The sequence below is a fragment of the Gambusia affinis genome, linkage group LG14 (genome assembly GCF_019740435.1).
Source record: "Gambusia affinis linkage group LG14, SWU_Gaff_1.0, whole genome shotgun sequence".
Classification (NCBI taxonomy): domain Eukaryota; kingdom Metazoa; phylum Chordata; class Actinopteri; order Cyprinodontiformes; family Poeciliidae; genus Gambusia; species Gambusia affinis.
In genome coordinates this window covers 5,716,403-5,742,293 of record NC_057881.1, presented here as the reverse complement: position 1 = coordinate 5,742,293, position 25,891 = coordinate 5,716,403, and the positions used below count along the sequence as shown (strand labels likewise).

The following is a 25,891-nucleotide window of genomic DNA, read 5'->3' as shown; positions in this document are numbered from 1 at the left end:
CGAAAACAATTTATATCTAAGTACAGTGTATGTAGTTTACCATATTTTTTTATTTATTTTTTCAGAGAAAATCCAGTCTTTTTGTTCTAATTTTACTCAGATGTATTTTTACTGAGACGGTTTCAGAGAAATAAGCTGATAAGTGACATTTCCAAATATTGAACTGCTTGCAGAGTCGTACCAGTATCCAGGCTTTCAGGGTCTGCTGCAGGACAACGACACGTTGCGTCTGGGTCTGGACTTCCAGAGAATGTTGAGGATCAATCACATTCTTTACATTGCAGCAAGGTTAGTTGATCAGAACTGGCAGTTGGCATTAATGATAATTGCACTTGACTGTTAGTGTTCCTGTACTCATTATCTATAGCCACAAACTATAAAATGTTAAATTTTTTTGTGTATCTTGATTGAAGTGTATCATTAACGAAAAACAATGATGATTTAAGCTCTTATCGTAATAAAATGTTGCCCTTTATAATGATTCAATCAGTACTTTTGTGTAATTTAGTCTGACTTGTCTGTGTTTTCTCATTTGTAAAGTCTCATCCCTTAAAATTATGATATAATGAAGCATTGGAGCCAAACAGATTTTACTCAGTTTGTGCAATTTACCAAACGCCAGTATATTTAATATGTAAGACTCACGGTACACTCTGTCTCGGTCTGTTCTGCCAAACTCCAAAAAAGTATTATAATTTAAGAGGTACACGGCATCCACAAACCTCATCTAAACTGCATCTTCCTGCTCACATGTAGTTGCTGACTCTAAAGAAAAATAAATTGAGCAAATCAAATAGACAGAATGTACTGTACAGGATTGGAACACATTCTAATAATCTAACATGATTATTCTCTGATTTTGATAAATTCATATTCAGACATGATAAACAAAGTAAAGGTAAAGTTAAAACTAGTATAGATGCAAAGGGGGACCAAACATACAGATCCTATTATTATTACTAGAACCAGGAAGATGGCAAACAATCCTGGATTTAACTAAAAACAACCTTCCACATATAGAAGCATTTATATATGATGTGTCTGAAGCAGCACCTTCATCAAAATTCAGTAAATCTGAGTGAGTGTGTGCGGTGAGGCCTGACTCTGTGCTTTGAACTCTTCAGGGACCATGTGTTTGCTGTGAACCTCACGACGGCATCAGAGGAGTTTGTTCCACAGCTGGTGAGTAAATTTATACGATAAACAGTTTATTTTTGGATCTGTTGCTTCAAGAGATCACAAACATGTCTGCATCGAGTATTCTTGATGTCAGAATTACTTTGACTGTGTACCTCTATCTGCCCCAAAGCAGCTGTATTTCACCCTTTTTTGCTAGTCACTAGTTTGTGACTAGCAACAGAGTTGAACCGTTTTGAAAATCCTTATTTTCTCCTTCAGTGTCGGTCAAAGGTGTTGCAGAAACACCTTTGTCCGACAAAGGTGTTTGTCGGTCAAACACTTGGAATAAGCTTTAAAAGAACTGGAGTTATAAGAATAAGAAAGTTAGGAGTAACTTTATTTAGAAATATATCCACTCTTGTAGCAAGGAGAACAAAAGAGAAAATCTACTCTGCTGCTAAAACATATTTTGATTGATGGCAGGAATTGTTGTGAAAGAGCAAAGTGCACATAAATTGAAGATATGTATGACCAAATACATTCTATGTTCAATTTAAAGAGATATTTAGTTGCTTTTACAAGTGAAGCTGAAATTTTATTCATTTCTTTCAGGATAAAAAAAAATATATAACGCAGACATAAAGTTTAGATAATTCAGATCATGGAAGTAAAAATGATATACTGATGTGTACCAAGACAGAGCCAGGTGGCACACCACTTTTAACTCAACTGAGCTCCATTTTTAAAAATCTATATTCACAGTAAGTTTCATAGTAACACTTTAAGGTTAATAATTTATCCATGTATGCATGCATGCAATGATTAATAGACTTGTTCAGTTAATTTTATATATGCTCTTCTGCTTCATTCTGAGTTTTAGTCTTACATAAGGTTATCTCTCTCAGAGCAAAGAGAGCAGCATTAGAGCTGACAGCTGACAATGCAGCAAAGAACCCTTTTCCTTATTGCACAATAGATCTATTAAATATCAGGGCGGCAAAACAAAACTAAAGCGGCTTGTAATATTTGAGGCAGCACAAAGGACAAGCTTCCTTTGATCTTCACACCTCCTCTTCATCAAAGGGAAAAGGTTACAGGGTGGCTTCTGACAGTAATAGGCCTGCTAGTGTATTGTGGGATGGTGGGCTCACTGCAGCTCTTTGATGTGAGATGTTACCCTCGTTACCAATGATTCGATCCCAGTGGTGCATCTGAGAACTGCGTGGCATCCTGCTCTGTATCTCTGTGTGGATGCATTTTTAGCTTCATAGAAATGTTTTTCTTCTTTATTTGGGAATTCTTGAGCTCCCAATGTTTTTAAATTTTCACAATAACATGTTTATTTTGCTTCTCGGTGGGTTTAATTTTCGTAAAACTCATCCTTCTAGAAGAAAGGTCTGTCTTGATTGGCAGAGTCACTGCAATATCTCTCTTTTAGGATTAAGAGAGCAAAATCTGTAACCAGGAAAACATAATCTCACTTTTACATTTATGTTTTTCTAGAAAAACAAACCTCGTCATCTAATTTGTGCTTTATTAAACTAAAAGCCTTTTGTCAAATAATCTTGTACAGATAAAGTTCCATTCATCTTACTTTAAAACTGGAATATTTTACTCAAAAATCTAACATTTACTATCACAAGCATTTTATATTCTAGAAAGGTCTAGATTTCTCACTCTTGGCTTCATTCAGGGATAAGTCAGATGGCACTGGGTGGTATAAGATATCATGAATTTAAGCATAAATGTTAGCATGACCTAACTGCTTTTAATTATCACTTAAGACATATGTTGATTAAAAGGAGAGTGTTATGTATTTTTTAGACAGAAAGTGATATTTTATAGCAAAATTAGAATTATGTTGCGTTCAGTTGTTATAAAAATTAAACTTTAAAGAAATTGGATTAGGCATTTTTTAGTCAATGGATTCGATTGCATGCAGCAGCAGATACTGCATCTCTAGTCACTCTGATACTTTCTCTAAGATTTCACAAACGTATTATAAACTGCTGGAACAGTTCAATTCAGAACCAATAACAGAAATATAGCAAAACTTCCCTCTTAAAGTCTAACAACACTTACCTGAGCTGCAGCCTCAACAGCTGCCTCCCTGATTGACCTGAAGTGTTTGCAGCTCTGCAGGCACACATGACTCCTCTTCTTCCTGCTCATCAGTGTAGCTGCTGTTATTTCTAATCAACTGATTTCACCAGAGAAACTCTACTCTGTTATTGACGTGTGTGTGCCTTGTGTTTCAGAAGCTGACGTGGAGATCCAAAGACGTCAGCAAGTGTACAGTCAGGGGAAAGAACAGCGTGAGTTTTTAATCTGTTTGACTTCTGTCTACATTTTCCAGATTTTGCCTCCGACAATTACACTTTGTGGTTTAATTTCATGGTAAGAATATTTTCTAATATGTTTGTGTTTCAGGATGAGTGCTATAACTACGTCAAAGTTCTGGTACCTCGAAACGATGAGACTTTGTTTGCTTGTGGTACTAATGCCTTCAACCCAACCTGCCGGAACTACAAGGTAAAAGTTTCTCAGACATGCGCTCTTCCTCGTTAGTGCATTTGAAGAACCCCACAGGTGTTTTTTTTTTTTTTTTTTCCCAGCACGTTTTTATTCATTCTGTGAGAGCTCTTTCCCAGATCAATAAATATTGATAGTTTCCAGGCTGAAATGGTGGGAAATAACTCCTGGGTGTTGGACGGTCTTAAAAATATTGAGTTATCAGAAATCCTAATACTTTTTAATTCCATTTATTTTCTAATGTTTATTTGGTTCAGGGATTAAAGGGACTATGATTTCATAAATCTCGGTCGAGTAGAAGTGGTTTACCAAGCAGTGGTTTACAGCTGCATTAGCTTCCAGTGTCTTGTAGGAAGTTGTATGTAAAATGTGTCAAGGCTGGGCTAGAATTGCACAAAAACAGAAGACAGATTACTGTAGCCTTTTGCAGTAATAATCTCTTCATAAAACATCCTAAATATGTTTTAGAAATATAAACCATATTTAGGATGTTTTATATCCTAAATATTATTTAGGATATTATACCCTAATATCCTAGGACATTAGAATATTATCCTAGGATAATAAACTAATATTATCTTCAGAAGCAAATATCCTGTAATTTACCTAACAGATTTAAAAGAATAAGACTAAGAATCATAGAGAGGGGTCTCGGACCCCTCAAACTGAGGTCAAATTGCTAAAAAGGATATGTAAAATATTCACAGTGTCACCTGGATACCTGCATTTTTATTAGGTGTGTCAAAAATAAGTGTATTTTATAGTTAATATAGTTAATAGTATTTCCCCTTATAGTGGGTTGAATCTTCATCTACTTTTACTTTATCCTCCCACCTGGTTCTGTCATGTCTGCTGTAAAATGAACCTCTGTATTGATGGACTGCAGTCAGCTGATGAACAATAAGCAGATAAATGGATGTGTGAGATAGTTTTAGGTCGTCTTTTCACTTTCTGAAGGTGAATCTCAACTGAACCTTTGTCCTTTATTAAGAGGTTGAAGCTAGTAACTAGGTTATAGCCTCTGTCTTTCAGGTCGTCTTTTTTCTCTAAAAGACTTGCAGTAACTCATTTCAGGACAGCTTTTAAGAGGAACACTACTTTGTATTTTATTTCACAATGATGATCTCACACAGAGGAGTTTGAAAAAAATCTGATCTTTAAAAATCATCAGTGACACAGTTTTGACAAAAGGTTAGTTAAAACACCCGCTTATTATTTGTGTTGTCATGGTTTTAGGTTCTAAGACAACCTAAAACTATGTTCCTTCCAACTAATAAATCAGGGTTTCTTTTTAAATGTGAACACAGTGCAACTCTCTGCTTCATTTTGCTGTAAACTGGTGTTCATGTATGTCATCTGCTAGATGAGAAAAGAAATGACTAATTTAGAGACAAGCTCTCTAAAATGAAATCATGTTATAACTCTTTATTTCTGATAAAGTAAAACACAAAGTTATTGAAATATTGATTTTTGATTTTATTTTTATTTATTTGCATCTGCATTTTTAATAAAATAAATAAATGCGTGTGCTATAGTAGCTTTAGGAAAGCTGCATAAATTTTTTAACAAAGATTATTGTAATTTTATAGGTTTTTTTTCAGTCATACCCATTATTCTCTCAGCTGTTCACTTTACAGGCCCTGTTTGCCTCCCGTGTTTTAGATCATAAGCAGGAGATCTGTCTCAGGGATACGACGTCTTTGATTCTGACGGAGTTTCCCCTCTCTCATAATTGGCTGCCTCGTCAAAACCAAACAAACTTTCACAAATCCCACCATCCCAGTTGCCACTCAGGAGCTGCGGTTTCTTTTTTTACCCTTCCGCCGCAGAGCTGCAGGTTTGATTGACAGTTTATGACCCTGTTTAGCAGAAACTTCTTGGGCTTTGAAATCTCCTGCAGTGGAGGAGAAAAAAAAAATCATGTTCACCTGAAGAAAAGGGGCTTTTATTCCCGTTTGAAGCATTTGGATCTAAAAGTAGACATTTGGAATTTAGAGAAACCACAAAGTCGTGTTTCTCTTGAATGATTTCAAAGCTTAGCTTGTATGTTTGACACATTTAAATTCTTATGCATTAAAATTTAGTAATTCTGAAAACATTGTGTTATAAGTTGACACAAATAAGGTCTGCCAAATCAACATTTAAGATGTTCTTGGAGATAATTTTATATATTCTCTTTGTATTGAGGCCATGATGATCCAAAGTCCCTTAAAGAGTTGTTTATGCAGGCCAGCAAGTCATTATAAATGTGGGCTCATATGGCCTGCCCTACTCTTGTAGAGGGTTTTTAATTCATCAACATCATTGTCTCCAAGCGCTGCAACAGCAGCAGACGATGAAGAATAATACCAGTGGAAATTAGGGTCTATTTACTCTGTATGTGGCTGTTGAGGCGAGACTGTTGGAGATAAACACCAAAGAAAAAGGAAAAATGACATTAATTAAATATTGACTTGGGTTTTAGGTTAAATCCAGCTAATCTCTTGAATTGGAAAGTTAGGAGACTGTAGAAATCCAAAAAGGAATTGGAAAGGTATGCATAAAAGGAACAATTCCCTGCTCCAATTTAAAAAATGGAAGTATAATAACCGAGGGCTGGATTAGGAATTAAAACGGCAAAGTAGGTTGGCAGAAACGTCGGGGAGTTCAGCGTTTGCAGCTCGAAACGGATTCAGCTCCCCAAGGGAGAAAATAGCAGACAGGTGTATTTATGAGGCGTCTCGGGAGGCTAAACTCTCTCTGTTAGAGATTCAGCTAACACACTCAGAAAACTGCTGTCTGCACATCTGCCAGGAGGACTCTGAGATGATATCGAAGTCTTATCAGGCCAGCCTGAATATTAGCAGCATGATAATTAAGCCAAATATATAAAACAGAACCTTATCACAGGCACAAACTTGTCCTTTGTTAGCAAACAGATGCTGAGATTCCTGATGGATTTTTTTGCCTGCAGTGTGTGCAAAATCACTAAGAGGGATTTGTTACTAAAGGACCGTTTTGTCTTGCATTTTAAACGGTGACCTTTTGTTTTTGAAATGCGCTCATCTGTGCTGTTACCATCAGTCTCATTTCATTATGGAAGGATGAAGCACAAGATGTGTGAATTATTAGCACAGCAACACCAAGTGATTTGCAGCTGAACACTGACTGACACCAGCAGATTGGTGCTGTTATTGTCTTATTTCCAGACATCCTGTTAATATTTCTGCAAATTCTTTCCAAAGGGTCTAATTAAAACTAATATTTTTATTATGTTAAAGTGTCTTCAGTTTCTTTTAGGGATGGATGGGCAGAAATGTGATTTTCTTTCTCTCATGTTCAGATGACCTCCTTGGAGCAGGTTGGGGAGGAAGTGGTCGGTCAGGCTCGCTGTCCGTTTGAGTCCATTCAGTCCAATGTTGGATTGTTTGCTGGTAAGTTATCAGTAAACCAAGTGAAAGGATCACTACAAGTTTATACTAAACAGTGCAACAGGTTTGTCATAAAAATGCTTTATATTATCATAAATCATTCTGAAATAATATGCAATGAGAACTGTGATTTTACAAAAAAAAACTTAAAGTATTCCTACTTACTGAATTTCTAATACTTTTACATGCTGCAGTGACATATTAGCCATATATGCAGCACATAAAACAATCAGAACCAGGTGTTCTGGTCTGGTGAGACCAAAATGGACGTTCTTAACTTATGTGCTTCTTAAAATGTGTGGAGGAAAACTAGCTCTGATCACAACATCCCCAAGTTTTTGGTGGTAATTTAAAAAAGTTAAATACTTAGACTTTGAATGAAGCATTCATTTGTCTTGGACATTTAATCACCTGTAATAGATTGTATTTAAAATCTTTTTTCTAATTTTATTTTATCAGTTAAATGTCCTGTTGTTTGCAGGGGGAGATTTCTATTCGGCCACCATGACGGACTTTCTAGCAAGTGATGCTGTTATCTACAGAAGCCTGGGCGAGGGCCGACCAGTCCTCAGGACCGTCAAATATGACTCCAAATGGCTCCGAGGTATTTTGCAGAGACATGACTTTGATCACTTCATGGCTGGAATCATCTTCACCATCGGCAACATTTTATTTTTGATCTTTAATAACTTCATCTCATTTAGGCACCACACCTTTCAGCATCACAGCCTACAGGATGCATCAACTTAGTACTACATTTAAAATACAAGCTATTTTCTCTAATTTTATCTAGCAAGTGATAGGTATTTTGCAGACATGACTTTGATCACTTCATGGCTGGAATCATCTTCACCATCGGCAACGTTTTATTTTTGATCTTTAATAACTTCATCTCATTTAGGCACCACACCTTTCAGCATCACAGCCTACAGGATGCATCAACTTAGTACTACATTTAAAATACAAGCTATTTTCTCTAATTTTATCAGTATAAAAACCTTTATAGATCATTTACAGCTTTTGACAGAATACATTGCAATGGTTACCAGTTGTGTGAAATATTCTTTGTAGTCAATGACTCCCTAAAGTATGACTTCTACAGACGCTTTGTATGTTCCCTCGTGGTGTAGCAGATCTTCACAGCAGGAAATGATGTGAACCTGCTGCAACCAAAGCTGAGCCTCGGATTGAATGTTGGAAAAAAATGGAAAGTAAATGAAGGGAAACGGTTTGCTTTCAAGACGCAACTTGTATTGTTGGTGTTTGCAGTGAGAAGTTTTAAATGCTTTGAAGCCCCGAATGACTGTTGAAAGCAAAAACTGTATTTTTATATTTATAAAAGCAGACATAATTGATGTTAAAACTCATAAGTCTTATGGCCACATTAATATCGTCCCCTTATTGGTCCATGTAAGGGTGAAATAAATTAAAATTGGCGTTCCCCTGGCGGATTGCAGGAATAATAAATCTGTTCACTGTATAGGACCAAATATCAGTTTGTCCTTCACAAGTCAATTCTTTTAATTTATACTCCCAATATTGTACGTTTTATTTCTTGTTTGGGTTTCTGAAAAGGATTCTGGAAAACGTAGAATCGGCTTTTCCAACCCGATCATTCCAAGGATGATTTCAACAGAAACGAAGCTTAAATGTTAGAGAAAAATGCACCTTGAAAATAGATGAAACGGATGATATTCTTTTCTCTCTGCAGAGCCTCATTTCCTGCATGCTATCGACTATGGTAACTATGTCTACTTTTTCCTGAGTGAGATCGCAGTGGAGTATACAGCCTTGGGCAAGGTACGTGCATGTGTGAAAACTCTCTTTCAATATGAAACAAGTTGGTTGAAACTTTTTAAAACAATGAAACAGAAACAAACCATAGAAGATTAGTTTATATTTCGATAAATCCTTTTTAAATAGTAGCTTGGTGTGTTTTTGTAATTCTGAAAGCAGTAAAACTTATTTTTTAAAAATGAATTTAAATCAGCTACGCACAATGTGTACCCGTCGTAATTGATTTTTTTTCTTTTTAATTTCCACAGGTTGTGTTTTCTCGAGTCGCGCGTGTCTGTAAGAATGATAACGGAGGATCACCCAGAGTCCTGGAAAGATACTGGACTTCCTTCCTGAAGGTGATTTTCTTGAGTGAAAGTTACGGATGTCTCAATGTGATCTCTAGTATCTGATCAGAGTTGGGATGAAAGATCTTCTTTTGATGATCTGGATCAGACGCCTGAATGAAATACAACTTCTGATTTCTGTTGGTGGTTTTGTTAGCCACTGTTCCAACAATATGTCATATAATGCAGCTGTGTGCACGTAAATATCATAGTTATAAATATGCTAGAAATGAGTCACTCATTGTGGCAGCATGTTGGTGTAGCTCTGATTTGTTCTTTTTTGTAAAATTTTGTTCCCAATTTATTTGGTTAAGAGATCTCTAGTTTTGGATGCAGTGCAGCTCGAAGGATTTTTTTCTTTCTTACTATTTTACTTTAGGACGGCTGTTATGATACAAAACCATGGCAAAAGGTTAACCGTTTCATACCAAAACAGTGTAAATGTGATAACACTAGCCTAACATGATCGCAAACTTGAGTGGATGAAAATATCTAAGATGATTGCAACACTTCCGAATATTTCCTGCCCGTCTCTAAATCAGTTTGTCTCTGTCAGGCTCGGTTGAACTGTTCGGTTCCAGGAGACTCCTTCTTCTACTTCGATGTTCTTCAGTCTCTCACCAACGTGCTGCAGATCAACCAGAGACCAGCAGTCGTTGGAGTGTTTACCACTCAGTCCAACAGGTAAGACATTTTACAGGAAATAAGTTACTTTGGTGAGAAAGCTCATGTTTTTGAGATTTCTGTTAATTAGTAGTTTTAGTATGCATAGCTGTCTTCAGTTCTAAAATTTGTTTTAAGACATCCTTCTTTGAGCATAATTTTGGAAAGTGGACAGAAAATTAAGACAATTTTATCAAAGTGGAGAGTTAATGGTAAATTATGCAAGAAAATGTTTTAGAAGACTGGTGCATGTTTTTTTTTATTACGTCCTTCTTCTAAATGAAAAAAAAAATTAATTAGTTTTTGTTGAATTAAAAAGTAACAGTACTTTAACTGTTAAGGAGGTCATTTGGAAAGGCAGGGCCATTTTTAAATGTGTAAAGTTTTGTTAGAAGGGATGCGTGTGGTTATTGTTGGAAAGCAAAGACATTTCTTTCATCGACATTTATGGAAATGAGGACATCATTTAAAAACTAGGAACGCGGTACCCAGGTTCTTACTCTCGGGACTTGAAGATTTCACAAAGAAATTGGGTCCCTGTTAAGATTTGGGTCAGGGATAATAACATGTCAAACGGGGTCTTCTCAGGTACAGCTTTACACGACTGTCTTTGCAAAATATGTACAGGTTTTTCTTGGAATGTCTCTTCCCTTGCCATTTTCAATTAATTAATCCCCTTGCCTCCTTTTTTACTCTGTGCTCTTTCTTTTCCTTCCATTTTCAGAATACTCATAATAATCCGTGAGGCTGACCTCATTAGTTGCAGCTTATTTTATAAAAATTGAGTTTACGAAGGCAAATGTGGCTCAGTGGGTGGAGTAATCAGTCCAATGTCGGATTTTGTTGCCATTGTGGAAATATAAACTTTAAATTGTTAAATGGATTCTGGCATGAGTCAGAAATGCTGCATTTGTTGCAGGCCATCATGGTGCGAGACAGTTGGGTTATTGCTAGGTTTTTGTGGCCGACCTGGGCCAATAGGTTGCCAAACAACAAACAAGCTCCCAGTTCAGAATCAGCACCAACAGACCCAAACAGACGAGCCACATGACATAAGACAAAATGTTTCATGATGTGATTAGAAATATTCACGAGAACAAGAAGTATGTGTAGTAAAATCCAAGTGATGCATTGATTTTACCAAACCCAAGAACAAAGTAACAAATAGGGGTCTGTTAATGGGCCATTGAACAGTTTTCCTTCTTCAAACAAAGGAAGATTTAAAATTGCTCAACTCCTCTTACTTAACGGTTCTTAATTTTTTTGTTTATTGAAATTAAGATTAAATAACTTGATACCTGCTGTCATTATTTCCTTTGTCTCTCCAGCATACCAGGCTCAGCAGTTTGTGCCTTTTACATGGACGACATTGAGAAAGTCTTCAACGGGAAGTTCAAGGAGCAGAGAACCAGTGACTCATCCTGGACTCCCGTGCCAGACGAACAAGTTCCCAGACCAAGGTGAGGGCTTTCTCTACAAATCAGAGTAACCAAAAATATTAATCTAGGTACTAAAAACATTATGTGCATGATTTGAAAGTTGTTATATTGTATGTAGTAAGATTGCTGATTGTAAAGGTTTTCTTTTATTCCCAGACCGGGTACTTGTGCAGGCGACGGTCCGGCCTCAGACTACAAATCTTCGGTTCAGTTCCCAGATGAGATGTTGACTTTCATCAAATCTTATCCTTTGATGGATGAGGCAGTACCCTCTGTCAACGACCGGCCCTGCTTCACACGGACATCAAGCAGGTAAAACACATCAGAGCTTTGTGTCTGCTTCCTGAACCATCTGTATGCTGAGACGGTTTAGGTTCTCTGCCATGAAGGAGACTGATTATGTTTTAAAATCTCAGCACCCATTCAGAATATAAGGAGCTCCATTTTGGAAACAGAGGAACCATTATGTCCTGCTTCAAATCTTCTGTGAAGTTTGATTAAACATGCATGTTGTGCTTGATTAAAATGCATTCTTTTTAGACCTTTAGAAAGTGCTCATCCTGCAATGCATGGTCCAAATCATCAGCAATAGCCAGGTTACACACGTAGGTGGAAAGAGTTAAGTTTATCATTTGCTGTTAGATAGAAAATTTAGCAACCGTTACACCTGCTGGAGATAGTGGGAAAGAAGGAGTCTGCTTCACAAGATAAGCAGGTGTTGACTGGCTTACACCCACAGATGACACCTGCCTAAAATCCCCCTTACCTTCATACTCCTTTTCTTCTTGTTTTTGGCAGAAATTGGCATCCACGAATAAAATCTGTTCTTTAAATTATTGTCAGAGGTGCTGTTGTAGAAGTGTGCTATTTCAGACTGCAGCAACAAGCAGAATGCTTTGGTGTGTTTTAAATCACCCAGAGAAAACCTGAGCTAAATGCTCCAGGAAGGCCAGGACAATAAAAAAAGGAATTCTTATAGGTCAAAATGAAAGGGGAGGATGTAAAGTGTACCCAGCAGGGGCAAGTTAGAAAATTACAGCCACAGTGAGGGATAGTGAATCCGCTACCCGACCTAAAGCCTGGAGGATAATCATCTGTATCAGCCGTGATTAGATGCTGGCTCACAGTAAGTTCTTGCTCCGTCTCCCACCGACTCGGCAGCTCGGAGATTCTGTGACCTTTTTAATCTTGGCTGTAGATTTCAAATGAGTTTCTGATGGATTCTAATTACCAGTCTGAAATGAGAATGAGATTCTTAATTCCATGTTCGAATTAGCCTCTCTGCTGGAGAGGTCCAAGCTGACCCAGATAATGATGATGCAGATATCCAAAGGGTTGTGCAAATCTGCTGACTCCTTTATGTAACATTAGTCAGTTCGACAGTCTGAGGCCATCAGAGCACTTGGGTAAGGAGTGAGCATCAATTTGTTTTCATTTTGATGAGTTTTATGTAGAACGTGGATAAGTGATGATAAAGGTAAAGTAAAAATCAAATGACTGGTTTTGAATGATTTGTGTGAGAATTGATGCAGATTTCTAAACCATAAAGAGAAATTTTGATTCTTGTTTCAGTGTAAAAGCGATCTTTTTACTTACGTAAAGACAGCTGGATCTAGTTTGAGGTTTAAACCACATTTGGCTTCATATCACCATTTCACTGTGGCCTTTTTAATAACATGCCAAAATCATTTCTCCTGGTAGTAGCACTTTTCTTGATGCTGTCAGTGCGCTTTGTATTATGACCAAATGAGTACAGATCTCTCACATTTTCCCCTTGTTAGACTTTTTGGGTCAAATTTTCCTCTAAAACGGCTGTGAACCACTTTACTGTTTGATTTATTGGATCGTTAAGCAATTTATTGCAACTATACAGTACTCAACCTGTCATAACAGTTAACTATGTAGAAAGAACAAAAAAATATATAGTTTATAATAGTAGCTGATAATTTCCAAATACACAAGAAATATTGACAAAAGTAAAATTTTTAGATGCACTTTTTAGACATGGAGTTGTTACAAACTTCTAATAATTTCAGGTGTATTTGAGTTTGTTTAGAGACACAACACAGATTGGATTTTCAAGCTCTTTTTCTTCTTTTTTTTTCCAGGTCCAAGTTGACCCAGATTGTGGTGGATGTTTCAGCCGGTCCCCTTAAGGACAGAACAGTCATGTTCCTGGGCTCAGACGATGGCCGTGTCCTGAAAGTTCTGGCTAGCACACATCCCAATGACAGCTTTGGATCCAAACTCCTGGAGGACATCGACGTTTATAACCCCTCCAAGTATTGCTCCTCTCATTTTTAATCCGCCTTACCGCTAGCGTTGAAAAATGTGTCCAGGTTTCAGAGTAATGCTCTGTTTTCTGTTTATTCGTGTGCTCAGGTGCAATGTTCAGGGTCAGGAGGACAGGAGGGTTCTGGGACTGGAGTTGGACAAGGACCATCATGCACTGTTTGTTGCTTTTACCAGCTGTGTAATCAGAGTACCACTCAGTCGCTGCACCCAACATGGAGCCTGTAAAAAGTAAGGAAACGGGAATAAAACTAATGGCTTCATACAAAATTTTAATCGTAGGGAAATTACACTAAATCAAAATGTATTTTAAAAATTAAATTGAAGTCACTATGAGAAGTATGAGTTTCACAAAGTCTCAAGTTTGTTAGCTACAAATCTATTTAACTATTAAAATAGCAAGCCTAATTTGGTAGCATAATAAATATTGTAGAAACACATGTGCATTCGGGGTAATGATGGGGGAATCTGAATCGTAAAATATGAACATTAGAGAACTTTATTTATAGACTTCATTAGGCTGAAAAGAACAGAGCTCACTGCCCAAATTAGAGCACATTCATCACTTTAGAGGGATGCATGTGCACACACACACACACATGCACACCCCCACATTGGTGTTAATCAGGCCCATTTTAATCACTGAGCAGGATGAATGAAAGCCAGCCAGTCTGGTGTGGCAACAGCTGCAGTGGCAAAGAGAGTCTTGCACCAGCTGTAACTCCATCACGCAAAGCCACGCACACTTTGCTGCTAGTCAAACACACAACAGTTTCACTGTGGTTTTTACTCCCAACTGAGACTCAGATTTGGAAAAACTAACGAGTATGAACAGCATGTCTGCTTTCAATGTAATGAAGCAAATTGTTGATTTGGGTAAATTTGGATTATATCAACCTTAAATGACACCTATTAACATTTATGGAAGGACAATATCATGCCAAATGCAGCTACAGTTCAGAGAGTTGAAATGCAGCCTGGAGCAACAGTCAGAGTACACATGTGGGAGCCATCTTACTGGGTGAAAGTACCAATAATGGGCAGGTTGCATCAGAATTGTTCCATGGAGCATCAGAAGAAGTTTGCCTAGTCATTTACATCTGGTGGAAACTACAGGAAGAATGTAAACTTTGGGAGGTGGAGCTTTGCTGAACAATATGGCTGAAAAATGTATCATAATATGTGCATTCCATATGGGGCAATATCAATTATTGATTATTTTTTTGTTTGAAATATCTGAAATACAGGCAAACTTATTATTATTATTATTATTATTATTATTATTATTATTATTATCATTATTATTATCATTATTATTATCATTATTATTATTATTTTCAAACAGCTATGAGGTACAGTGGCAAACTTTGAACTGCTGCTACTCAACTGGTTGTTGCTAAGTAACCGAAGAGTGAGTCAGTTGCTAGGTAACCAACCAGTGAGTGAGTAAATTGATGCCACCAACCTAGCTAATCTGGCTGTGAGCGGTTGAGTGGCTAAAGCCTGTCTTCTGCCTACATTCCCCAGAATGCTGTGCGGTTCTGGATCACAGTTCAGTGAAATAAATAAAAACCGTTTTATGTTACTATTGATCATGTGTCTATCACCATATATATACCTGACCTATTGGCTGGCTCTTGTTGTCGGACCCACTTTAGAAGTTTAAGGTTGATGATCTGACGCTAATGTTTATTTTTTTAGTAATGGTTGGTTAATGATGATACACACCGTCGGTCCTCTCCCTGTCTTGTGTGGACTTCTATGTGTTGTTTTGGCACATTGTATTGTTGCTCATTTTTAGAGCTCAGATTGCTTGTCTGTTAGTTTTCATGTCTTTTGTTTTTTGCTTGCAGTATCATTAATTTCCTTGAACTTGAACTCGTTTTTCTACTGAAAACAAACGTTTTTTTCCTTCATTTTTTTTCTGACTATTGCCTTGACTTCACCCTGTGGTTGCTGGGACTTGCTCTTTTTATTCAGAATGACTTGCAATGTGACTGTTTGACAGCACTGGTAAATACTTACACTGCTGTTTTGGCTGGCCGCCGTGTCGCCTCTGTGTTTTGCTTGTGAATTGTGCCACTGTGCATTCATGCGTGATTGATGGGCAGAGCCCGAATAAAACTGGACTGGTAATGGATGAAGGCATTTGAGACTAGACGTGTAAACACGTTGAAGTTGTTGGCGGCCGTTGTTTGCGTTACCAAGGGTCTGCTAGATTTGAAACGGCTACCTGATGGCAGCTGCTGTCAGAAGCGTGTTTGTCTGTGTGTGTTTTAGAAACGCATGAAAAGATGGTGTGACAGCTCACTGTCTCTAAGCAAAAGGCAGGGGAAACTCAGATGTCGTATTATCAACGTGTCCTTGATTTTAAATGCAGGTCTGTGTTTGAACACGTCTTTGTTTATCTGACTTGTAGAGATATTTTGTGACAACCGTCAAAAGGCCTTTTTGAAGCTTCAACTTTTATCTTAAAAGCAGGATATTGTAATGTGCACATTGTGAGAAGATAACTTTTTCTTTAGGTCTTGTTCGTATATAAACAACTGCCACAAAATCCAATTATCAAAAATTCATATCAAAACAGACAGAATACAAGTGGGATTTAAATCTTAAATCCCCAAAAGACTCCACTTTGCTTAACTTATTTCTGCATTGTAAATTAAAATAGATTTTTATTTTAGTTTGTAAGTTGTACTTTTTAGATCATACTTTTTGGCAAAATAACACAAAGAACTAAATATTTATTGTATTTTCTAGGGGTTGTTTTTTTTAACTATATGTAGAATATTTGCAATAATATCGAAACTTTGATTTAACTTTAAAACAATATATTTTTGCCATATTGTTCATTGTTGACTCCTGTTTTACCAGTAATTGTGTGTCATTCAGATGACTTTCTTGAAATCTGTTTCATTAAATCTTAAGGTTGGTCTTTTGAATGGAGAGCAACTGATTAGAAACTATTGAAATTTCAGTGTTAACTCACACAGCTAAACATTGTAGATGAGCAGAATGAGCCGAATCAATGAAAACAAACAGAGAAGTAACAAAGGTTTATTATGTGATAATGAAGAAATTAGATCAGTGCTATGGGAAAATGGGGAGTCCTGAATTGTTCATGAACCACTTGATCTTCAGGCTGTGTGTGAATTTAACGTCATGAAGGAAAAAGCGAATGGAGCCCACTGGACCCCAAATAACAATAAATTCCCGTCTTCTTCCTTTTCATCTCTTCCTCCAGCGCCTGCCTGGCCTCTCGTGACCCTTACTGCATCTGGCTTCGCACCGGGACATGCGCCAACATGGCACCAGGCTTCAAGTATGTTCCAGTTCCTTGTAATCTTTCTCTTACTGTCAAGCTGCCTTTCTGTCTCCTCGTACTTCCTGTTATCAGTCTGACAGCCAATAAGGCTCCAGAGGTCCTGCTCATCCGTCAGGCCTGGCAGCGGAAGGGTCATACATCTGAAAGTTGTAAATCTGTGATGCCAGAGTGAAAGGATGGATGTAGAAGTGCAATGAGGACAAATGTTGAAAAGGATTTCTGAGCGTGATGTTGATCTAAATCAGCTGTAGTCAAAAATCTGTTGAGTCACAAACTCAGCCTCTGACTTTCTGTTAAGTAATTTGTCCTGCTGACTCTGACAATTCTTGAATTATCACTTATTTTACTTTGGTTTTTATATTAATGAGTACTCTGTACTTTCAGTGACCTGCTGATGACATCCATCATTATAAAACATATGCAGAAGGAATTTGTTTTTTTATATATTTATATATATTGATGTGATTTCCCACAAATCTTTCTGTTCACATTTTATCATTCAGTGACTCCACCAAATGCCAAACTTTTTGTTTGGAAAGAGTTTTTGTAACTTTAGAAATTTCATCCTCCATTAGTTTCTTTCATGCTGCTTAGTTTGACAATGTTGGATTTTTCCAGCAGAAATTTTAAATAGAAAAATAGTGAATAATTAAATTACTTAACCTTTAAGTTAAGTTTTGATACCTTGCATTTTTTTCTGGATTGATCACAGTCTTCAATAATTTCATCTCTAAATACTAAGTTTATGTATTGTTTTGCATCAAACTATATTTGAATGAATCAAAATAGTAGATCAGAGTGAATTATAGTAAGTAGTATTCAGAGCTTCTGTATCGTTAATCTAATTATTGACAGTTGTGGACATTATTATAATAAAAATTCAAACAAATATCAGGTTTATTTCAGTCTAAACCCATTTTCAGAACTACAAATGGAATTACATTTGCAGTGCATGCTATACACATTGCCCACTTTCCCAAACCTCACAGTATCATTTTTCACAAAGCTCACATAGTTGTGCTGTGCAGCTCTCTGATTTTACCCAGGGCAACTTTTTGAACTCACCTTACTCTGAGTTTTAACAGAATTTCCCAGAGTTGGAACTTTGATCATCTGAGGACACAGCCTCGCTCAGTCGACGCTTCACCAGGTGCTGAAAAATTGCTTCCTCAGCTTCCCGTCCCTGGCAGATGGTTGGCATTCCAGCCATTTATGTGCGGCTGGTTTTTGATCACTGATCTGTGCTGCTGATCTACAGATAAGACCTTTGTCGTTCCTGTGCTGCCTTTGCAAGAAGCATCTTGATTTCAGAACAGGTGGGAGTTGCTAGTGCAGCTGAACATGGATGCTGAGAGAAACTCTCTGGACTCTGAAGGGTACAGGGTTCAACTCAGACCTAAAGACTAAAGTAGAATAGTTTCTGCTCCCACAAAGCAATATGATTATGTTTAGTCCTTCCTTAGCTTCACTAATTTTATGTTTTATTCATAAGTTGCTCATATTTCTTTATTTTTTTAGAATCTTGGGGCTCTTCTTTTATTCTTCCTCCTAACCTCAATTTGCTTTTACTTATTATAGCCAAAGATGGTTTTGAGTCCATTAATTTAATCACAGAACCAGCCTTGATAATAACCTTGCTGATGTTCTGCGGTTGTCTCTGATCACTTCACTGCGTTTGTGACTGATTATATTTACATACCAGAATGTTGCAGGTGCTTAGTTGCTCCCTGAGGTTTAGAACAAGGCTTTCCTCTGGAGACATACGTGAAAATAATATAAGTTCGATTTGCGGAGGGTTGGAGGAATAGCAAAAAAATCCAATAGCCACAGATCGATGTTATGACGTGCTGCATCATGAGCCCGAGTTACCCGACACTTAAAAGGTATTGATTGAGAGGTTGGGTTTCACAAGTTAGAAGCTGCCTGCTGAGTTTGTTTGTCTGCGAGTATTTCTAATCCTTGCACTGCTTGAGAATATTGATAAAATGTGAAAATCTTAAGGCTTTTATCTTAAGGCTAGAATCTCTTGGTATGAATGTGGTGTTATGAACTGGGCTGATTCATTTCGGAGTCTGCAGAATCTCCTAAAGGTGAGCCTCTGCAGGTTTTCAAATTGTTGATGCTGAACTTGGACGTCTACAAAGCAAGGAATGTGGAAAAATGCACAAAATATTCCATCATAAAATATGTAATTTGTCACCTTGATGCCGTTTTTTCACATTTAAGTAACTGTTATCTTCAGTTATTATGAAACGGAGTATCAAGAGCAATTTAAAAGAAATCCAATTCCTTGAAATGGGCAGCTGTCTCTTTAAGAAGGTTCTAGCCTTTCTGTGACTCCCCCTTCAGCAGTGCAGTGCTTCTCTATGCAGTTCTACCAGGTGCTGGATAATGGCTGTTGTTGCTCGTCTTGAGGGGCAAGCGTTTAGGCACCCCCAAAGGGCTGCCAAGGGAGAATCAAGGATTTCTCAAACATGCATGGCTGAGTTGAAGCAACGGTCTGTGTATGCGTTAGATGAGGGACTGATATTAAAATGTGATATAAAAAATTTATTTTGCGGAATATTCATCTTTTAAAAGTTACCTTAAAGAGATGAATGTGTTCATGTTTAAAACCTTTGAATCTTAAAGAGGAAAATGTGGATTAATTGATATCAAAGTAGACTTCACAAGATGCAACAATAATTTTTGAATGTTCTTTTTGAAAATCGTTTGAAATATTTGTTAGGAACAGTTCTTAGGTTAAAATACTGGAATCACTATAATGCTGATTCATGCTACGCTTTGTAGTTGTAACTTCTCTGGTTTGTGACGGAACAGCCAGTTTAATGTTCTTCAAATTATATATAAATAAACCCAAGATCAGCATGGGAAGACTGCATTTTTTATCATAACCCTTGATTTAAAAGATTTAAAGTCTTATAAATGTTCTTTCTGTTCGATTCATTCCCAGCACATATTCTCACCGTCTCTTTGTCTAGACAGTGTTTACATTTGCTACTGAAGCCCCCCGTCTCTGAGACCCAAGCTGTCAGGGACCCACTATAATTTGACAGGGTCAGTTTGTCCCCTCGTATGAAGAACCACATTACAGTCGCCTTACTGTTTTATTCTTTTTCTCTCTCCTTTTTTATACTGTATTATGTCAAAACAGAACAGCAGCATCTTTTAGAAATTTCTGTTGATGGATTTCAGGCTGCTCATAGTGAAACGACCGTGTCTTAAATATTTATGTCACATTTTCATGCAATTTAAGGGAAAAGCTGTCCGCTGGAACGAAGCATGGAAATTGAGTTTTATCGAACATCTCTGAAGCATTTTGTGCCCTGTAAGATCTACAGCAGTACTCGACTTGAAGTTTTCTGCTCTTTCTTTTGTATATACATCAAGCCAGTCTGATCACACCAATATTTCTATCAAGACTGAACATTATCAGTGTCGAACACAAATATTCCAGCAGGCATAAATAATCCCAGTATTGATCTGGCTCCTCTGCTGGCAGCTCTTTGTGTTTGCCTGCATCTTTTTGATCCGTCTCCTGACATGGATCGATCCGAGGAGAGAGGGGGCAGTCGCCTGTCTTTTAACTCATCGACTTTTTATGGGCACTTGTTCAAAAGAAGAGGTAAGCTTTCCATAAGTCACTGAGTTGGTTAAAATTTGTTTTTATTAATTAAAAGTTCTTTTATTTATTTATTTTTTTTCCTGTTTTCAAAAACCTCTTTAGCATAACGATTCTGATAACATACTTTAAATGATAATATATTTGCTTTTGATTTGAGAACTGCAGTTGCAGATGCCGTGTTTTTCTCCCCTTGAATTTGAGGAGTTTGTTAGATAACTTTAGGATAGTGCTGAAAATATGACACATGATTGGCGTTTCTAATAAGATCATGTCGTTATGACGGAATGAGTTTTGAGACAGGCTTTTACGTAAAGGTTTCCATGTCTTTAGGGAGCCATTATAACAACTTGGTGCTTCAGAGCTTATCTGTGGTCAGCAGAGAAATAAAGGTCAATCCATAAATCTATACTCGTAGTTGGTGAGCATGCTTGCACATTTATTAGTCATGTTCACAGTATTCAGTCGATGGACACAAATGAGAAATTCATTATTTCCGATTCAAAATGGATACTGGTGTTAAAAAAAAAGAACTTTGAGCATTGCTGTGGCTCATGTTCAAATCTACAGGAGGTGTTCCTGTGACCAGCAATGACTTGGCTCAGTTAAGCTAACACAGATAGCATTATGGAGTTCTTGCTACTTTCATCCAATCTATAATTAAAGAGTAAAAAAGCAGATCCATGCCTGACTGAGTCTTATGGGAAACCACTATTGGTGACATCAGTGCTTCGCAGAAAGTGTTCGGGATAAAAAGGAAGGAAAAAAACTCGGTACTGATTCCAAATACACAACAAAACCAGTTATGGAATAAATGATGTGGTTTCTGATGCAAAGCAATGATTCATCGACATGAAATTTCCTATAAATTAGCAGGAAAGACAGAATTCCAAACCTTAACTTTTAAAATGAAAATGATCTATGCATCTTTCCAATGTGCCTGGCTTCTTTTAGTTGTAAATATTTTAAACATGCAGAAACATTAAATAAAACTGCACTTTAGTGAACTATTTACTGTGCAGCCTTATGGAAACATTTCCATTGTCATATTTGCAGAAAAATATTTTACACACCACACATTTCTGATCTCTAGGACTTAGAAAAACACGATGAATCGTCTTAAGCTAAAATAAATGGAAAAAAAAGACTAATATTTCACAACAAACTTGTCTGGAATATATATTGAACTCCGAGTTTTGTTTTGTTGTTTATAACCTGGCAATAATATTGGAAGCTAAATCAGATCTTCTTCCTCTGTTGTAATAAATAGAGGATTTTCTGTTGTAATTAATGATGGATTTGTTTTATAGTTGTAAAAATATGCAAAGAATACTTGTGAAACAGTTGAGAAACAAAGGCTGTGAGAGAATAATGTCCACAATGTTTCTAATAGCCTCATCAATCCTTGATAAACCCGAAGGAAGGTTTCTTTCTGCTAAAATGATGGCGCTGATGGAAAAGCTGGCAGGCAGTTTTGTTTTGGTCTGCTTCATTTACTTTCAAAATGAGACATTTCAATTCATCTAGAAAAAGAATGCCAGATGAAGTCAAAACACTGTTTTCTGCTAACTTCAGAGAATCGTCCATTTGCCCACAGACACAGGAAACAATATCTTCCGCAGCAGCACAAAAGACGCTTGGTTCATAGTTTTTAATACAGACAGGAGTGTGGATGGAGCAGAGAGGAGACGCTGCAGGAAGATTAAAATGGACAGGATGAGCAGGTTGAGATGAAAAAGAGGCGAGGAAGGAAACTGAGGGGGAAGCGAAGCTGTGATGCAAGATGCGGAAAGGAAGAAGAAAGGGGGCAAAACATACGAGACGGAAAATTACAAAACAAGAGCAATATCTGTGTCAGACACTTGAGGGATGAAGAAATAAAAGCAAGACGGATATAGACAGGCAATTCAAGAGAGCCGTTTTATTTTCATTCTGAGCTTTTTTTTTTTTTTTTGTCTCGGTAATTATAAATCAGGGCTTAGTTTTCAATCAGTGGGGCATCTCACTGTTAAGCAAACCACAGTGAGTGTTTTCAAATCCATTCAGGCTCTGATTTTCTGCAGCCACTTTGACCACAAAAAGTCACCACCTTAATTTACCAAAGCAAATTCACTGATGCAACTAATCACCTGATTGTATCATCGATCAAACACAACAACACAAGATGTTCCTGAAACCCTAAAATTAAATTTTACATGGCTGCAAAGAAATCCAGCAAAAGATTAAGCCTTGTTATGTCTATGAATCAGAATATTGTTTATGATTATCTACTGGTGTGCACTGGGGCCAAAGGTGTAAAATTGACAGTGTATTGCTATGTAATGACATACCAGATCATTACATCATAATCTCAATTGTCAATACACAGTTTATTATGCAAGCATTCAACTTTCCCAGTGACTAAATCTTCATTAATGTAGACAAAGCATCTGCATGGTGTATAAATTAACTTGTGCAACATTTTAGCAGTGGCACATATTCATGGTATGTCTGGCCTCTCTGAGTTGACATGCTAATGCCACAGACTTTTCTGCATGTCCAATAAATGTGTGGCCACCAGGCTTAACTGGAGATCAGATTCTGCATACTACAGTATCAGATGTGCAGGAAATCAATGTGGAAGCTTTACTTAAATCTCCCCACACCATCAAAACACTAAGTAATGGTTGGACGGCTGTATCGGTCACAAAGGGGCCACAAAAACAGTTTATGAATATCTCACTTTATGAAACATTGAAAATCTTTTTTTTTTTTTCAGTTTGCATGTGGAAGAGAGGTGTGAATACTGCAACAAATCTTTGATTTCTGAAATCTCTTATTTCAGCGAGGACAGTTTGTTCTTTTTAAGTCTGAATGTGTTAGATGTATTTTTTGTGTTAGATGTGTTTTCTAAAAGTGTATTTTATTTAATTAGACATCAAATTAATTTGACCAATAATTTGTGTGGAAGTGTTTACTACTTGGGTTTAGAAAAAAACACTAGATGCAATCACAACTTATTTCTGAGATGACAACTAGTAAACTCTGAATTGGTGTGACACTAGAACAAGAATGGAACTAATCACTGAGCTGCATGTTGAGATGAAATGGAAGCTTTATTTGACAAGAATGATGCAAACAGATTGAACATCAGAAAGAGGAAGACTAAAACGGCAAACTGCAACAAAAATGAGTTCCCAGGTGAGAGAGTGACTCCAGTTTTACTAAAACCACCTGATGCATGCTTCTAAAGTCTCGTATTTGTACATAATTTGTTGTTCCATGCAATAAACCGATAATGAGTTACAGCTTCCTGACAAACTGAAGAAGTTGAGTGCTACAGGCTCAGTTCTGATTTCTTTTTTGTCTTCCACACTCTGCAAGGCAGTGGAAGAAAGTTTGTCCAAGTTCAGTCATTATCCTCTATTAGCATCACATCACAGCAATATAAGTCACAACAGCCCACTCGTCCTGCGTTTGGTCTGCCTCACTTAACATCAAGCTCTCCAACTCCAGAGATAGACTCCCAAGACTCCAGCCCAGGCGCAGGTCCTTGTCCTGCATCTCCAGCATCCCCATCTGGGTGAAGGGAAGACGAGCAAAACAAAATATCAGGCTCATAACTAAAGCTTAACGGAGCAAGTAAGAATTACTAAGTCTCCTACTACAAAGGATGTGTAAATTCCCTAGTGTCATGTGACTTTAACTAAAGTTTAAAATGTTATTATAAAATGCATCCTTCACACTGTACCTGCTACTCGTTGCTCAGATACACCTGTAAAGTAGTTTCTATAGTTTTTTTTTCTTTTTTTTTTATTTAAAAAAAAACAAATAAATAAAATTTAGCGCCAATATTATATAATGTCACTAACCTTCATTTGCTTGCATGAAAACATGACGTATTTTAGCCATTATATGACTTTTTTAAGTTTCAATGTCAAAATCTTGCAGATAAGATTAACATGCCATGAGATTTTTAGTAATGTCAAACCACACAATACATTTTTAACTCATTTTATTTAATTAGACATCAAATTAATTTGACCAATAATTTGTGTGGAAGTGTTTACTACTTGGGTTTAGAAAAAAACACTAGATGCAATCACAACTTATTTCTGAGATGACAACTAGTAAACTCTGAATTGGTGTGACACTAGAACAAGAATGGAACTAATCACTGAGCTGCATGTTGAGATGAGATGAAATGGAAGCTTTATTTAACAAGAATGATACAAACAGATTGAACAGCAGAAAGAGGAAGACTAAAACGGCAAACTGCTACTCGTTGCTCAGAAACACCTGTAAAGTAGTTTCTATAGTGTTTTTTTATTTATTTTTTATTTAAAATAAATAAATAAATAAAATTTAGCGCCAATATTATATAATGTCACTAACCTTCATTTGCTTGCATGAAAACATGACGTATTTTAGCCACTATATGACTTTTTTAAGTTTCAGTGTCAAAATCTTGCAGATAAGATTAACATGCCATGAGATTTTTAGTAATGTCAAACCACACAATACATTTTTGGTCTTATGAAATGATGACTTGAGGTCTTATCAAATCAAACCAAGCACAGAAGCGTTGCTCAGGCTGACCTCAGTGAGGCTGATTGAAGGATAAATATAGAACAGCCTCCACAGGCAGAGCTACGGCTCAGAGTTTGGCTTGACTGTCTGTAAGCCAAAGTGAGTTTAGCTTCGCAAAATTCTGCTGATGAGTAAAAGATTTCCTCCAGGGAGAAGAAAGACATGGAGGGAAGGATGATGAAGTAAGAATAGAAAGAGCTGAAGAGGAAGAGTGTAACGTCTTATATAACATCAGCCCGAAAAAGAAACTGAACCGTCTTAGAAGGGAGATGGTAGATTGAAGGAGAGATGAAATGGAAAGAGTCATCTTGCCTGCCAGCATGAAGAACAAGCATTTGTTAAAATTGGAGCCAATTACGTTTTGGTTTTATGAGTTCAAAGTTGTATTATAGAATAGATACAGCCTCTAGATTAGTCAACGTTGCATTAAAGTGTCTTTATTTACCAAATAAGGCAAAGTTGGCACTTTTAATGCAACTTTTAATACAACTTTTAAAGCAACTTTGCATTTAAAATGTTTAACAAATGACACTTCATGGCAACAGTTATAGACTTTCATAAAGACTCCTTCATGTTTGACAGTGTCATGTCACTCTTATGCACATCGCTTCAAATGAAGTATATATTTGAATATTTCTACTTCCAAAAAAATACAACCAACACTAAATAGAGGCTCACATTATCTCTCAAAACTAATTCAAATTACAAAATGGTGCTACCATTTTAAAAAAAATTCACTCCAACATTAATTACATTTTTCTAAGTTCATTATGAACAGCTAATATTTTGCATTGTAT

General features: G+C 36.9%; 1 protein-coding gene across 2 annotated transcripts in view; it reads left to right on the top strand.

Moving 5' to 3' along the window:
- LOC122844170 (semaphorin-6D-like) overlaps positions 1 to 25,891 on the top strand; it is a 164,547-nt gene that overhangs the window by 109,162 nt on the left and 29,494 nt on the right. For both annotated transcript variants that reach the window (XM_044139376.1, XM_044139377.1), the window contains exons 5-18: positions 174 to 288; positions 1,125 to 1,182; positions 3,378 to 3,434; positions 3,550 to 3,651; positions 6,974 to 7,064; positions 7,543 to 7,665; positions 8,773 to 8,861; positions 9,107 to 9,196; positions 9,741 to 9,868; positions 11,176 to 11,307; positions 11,443 to 11,598; positions 13,395 to 13,568; positions 13,669 to 13,809; positions 16,823 to 16,900. In XM_044139376.1, the coding sequence (XP_043995311.1) occupies positions 174 to 288; positions 1,125 to 1,182; positions 3,378 to 3,434; positions 3,550 to 3,651; positions 6,974 to 7,064; positions 7,543 to 7,665; positions 8,773 to 8,861; positions 9,107 to 9,196; positions 9,741 to 9,868; positions 11,176 to 11,307; positions 11,443 to 11,598; positions 13,395 to 13,568; positions 13,669 to 13,809; positions 16,823 to 16,900 (1,534 nt within the window). The remainder of the gene's footprint in view (positions 1 to 173; positions 289 to 1,124; positions 1,183 to 3,377; positions 3,435 to 3,549; positions 3,652 to 6,973; positions 7,065 to 7,542; positions 7,666 to 8,772; positions 8,862 to 9,106; positions 9,197 to 9,740; positions 9,869 to 11,175; positions 11,308 to 11,442; positions 11,599 to 13,394; positions 13,569 to 13,668; positions 13,810 to 16,822; positions 16,901 to 25,891) is intronic.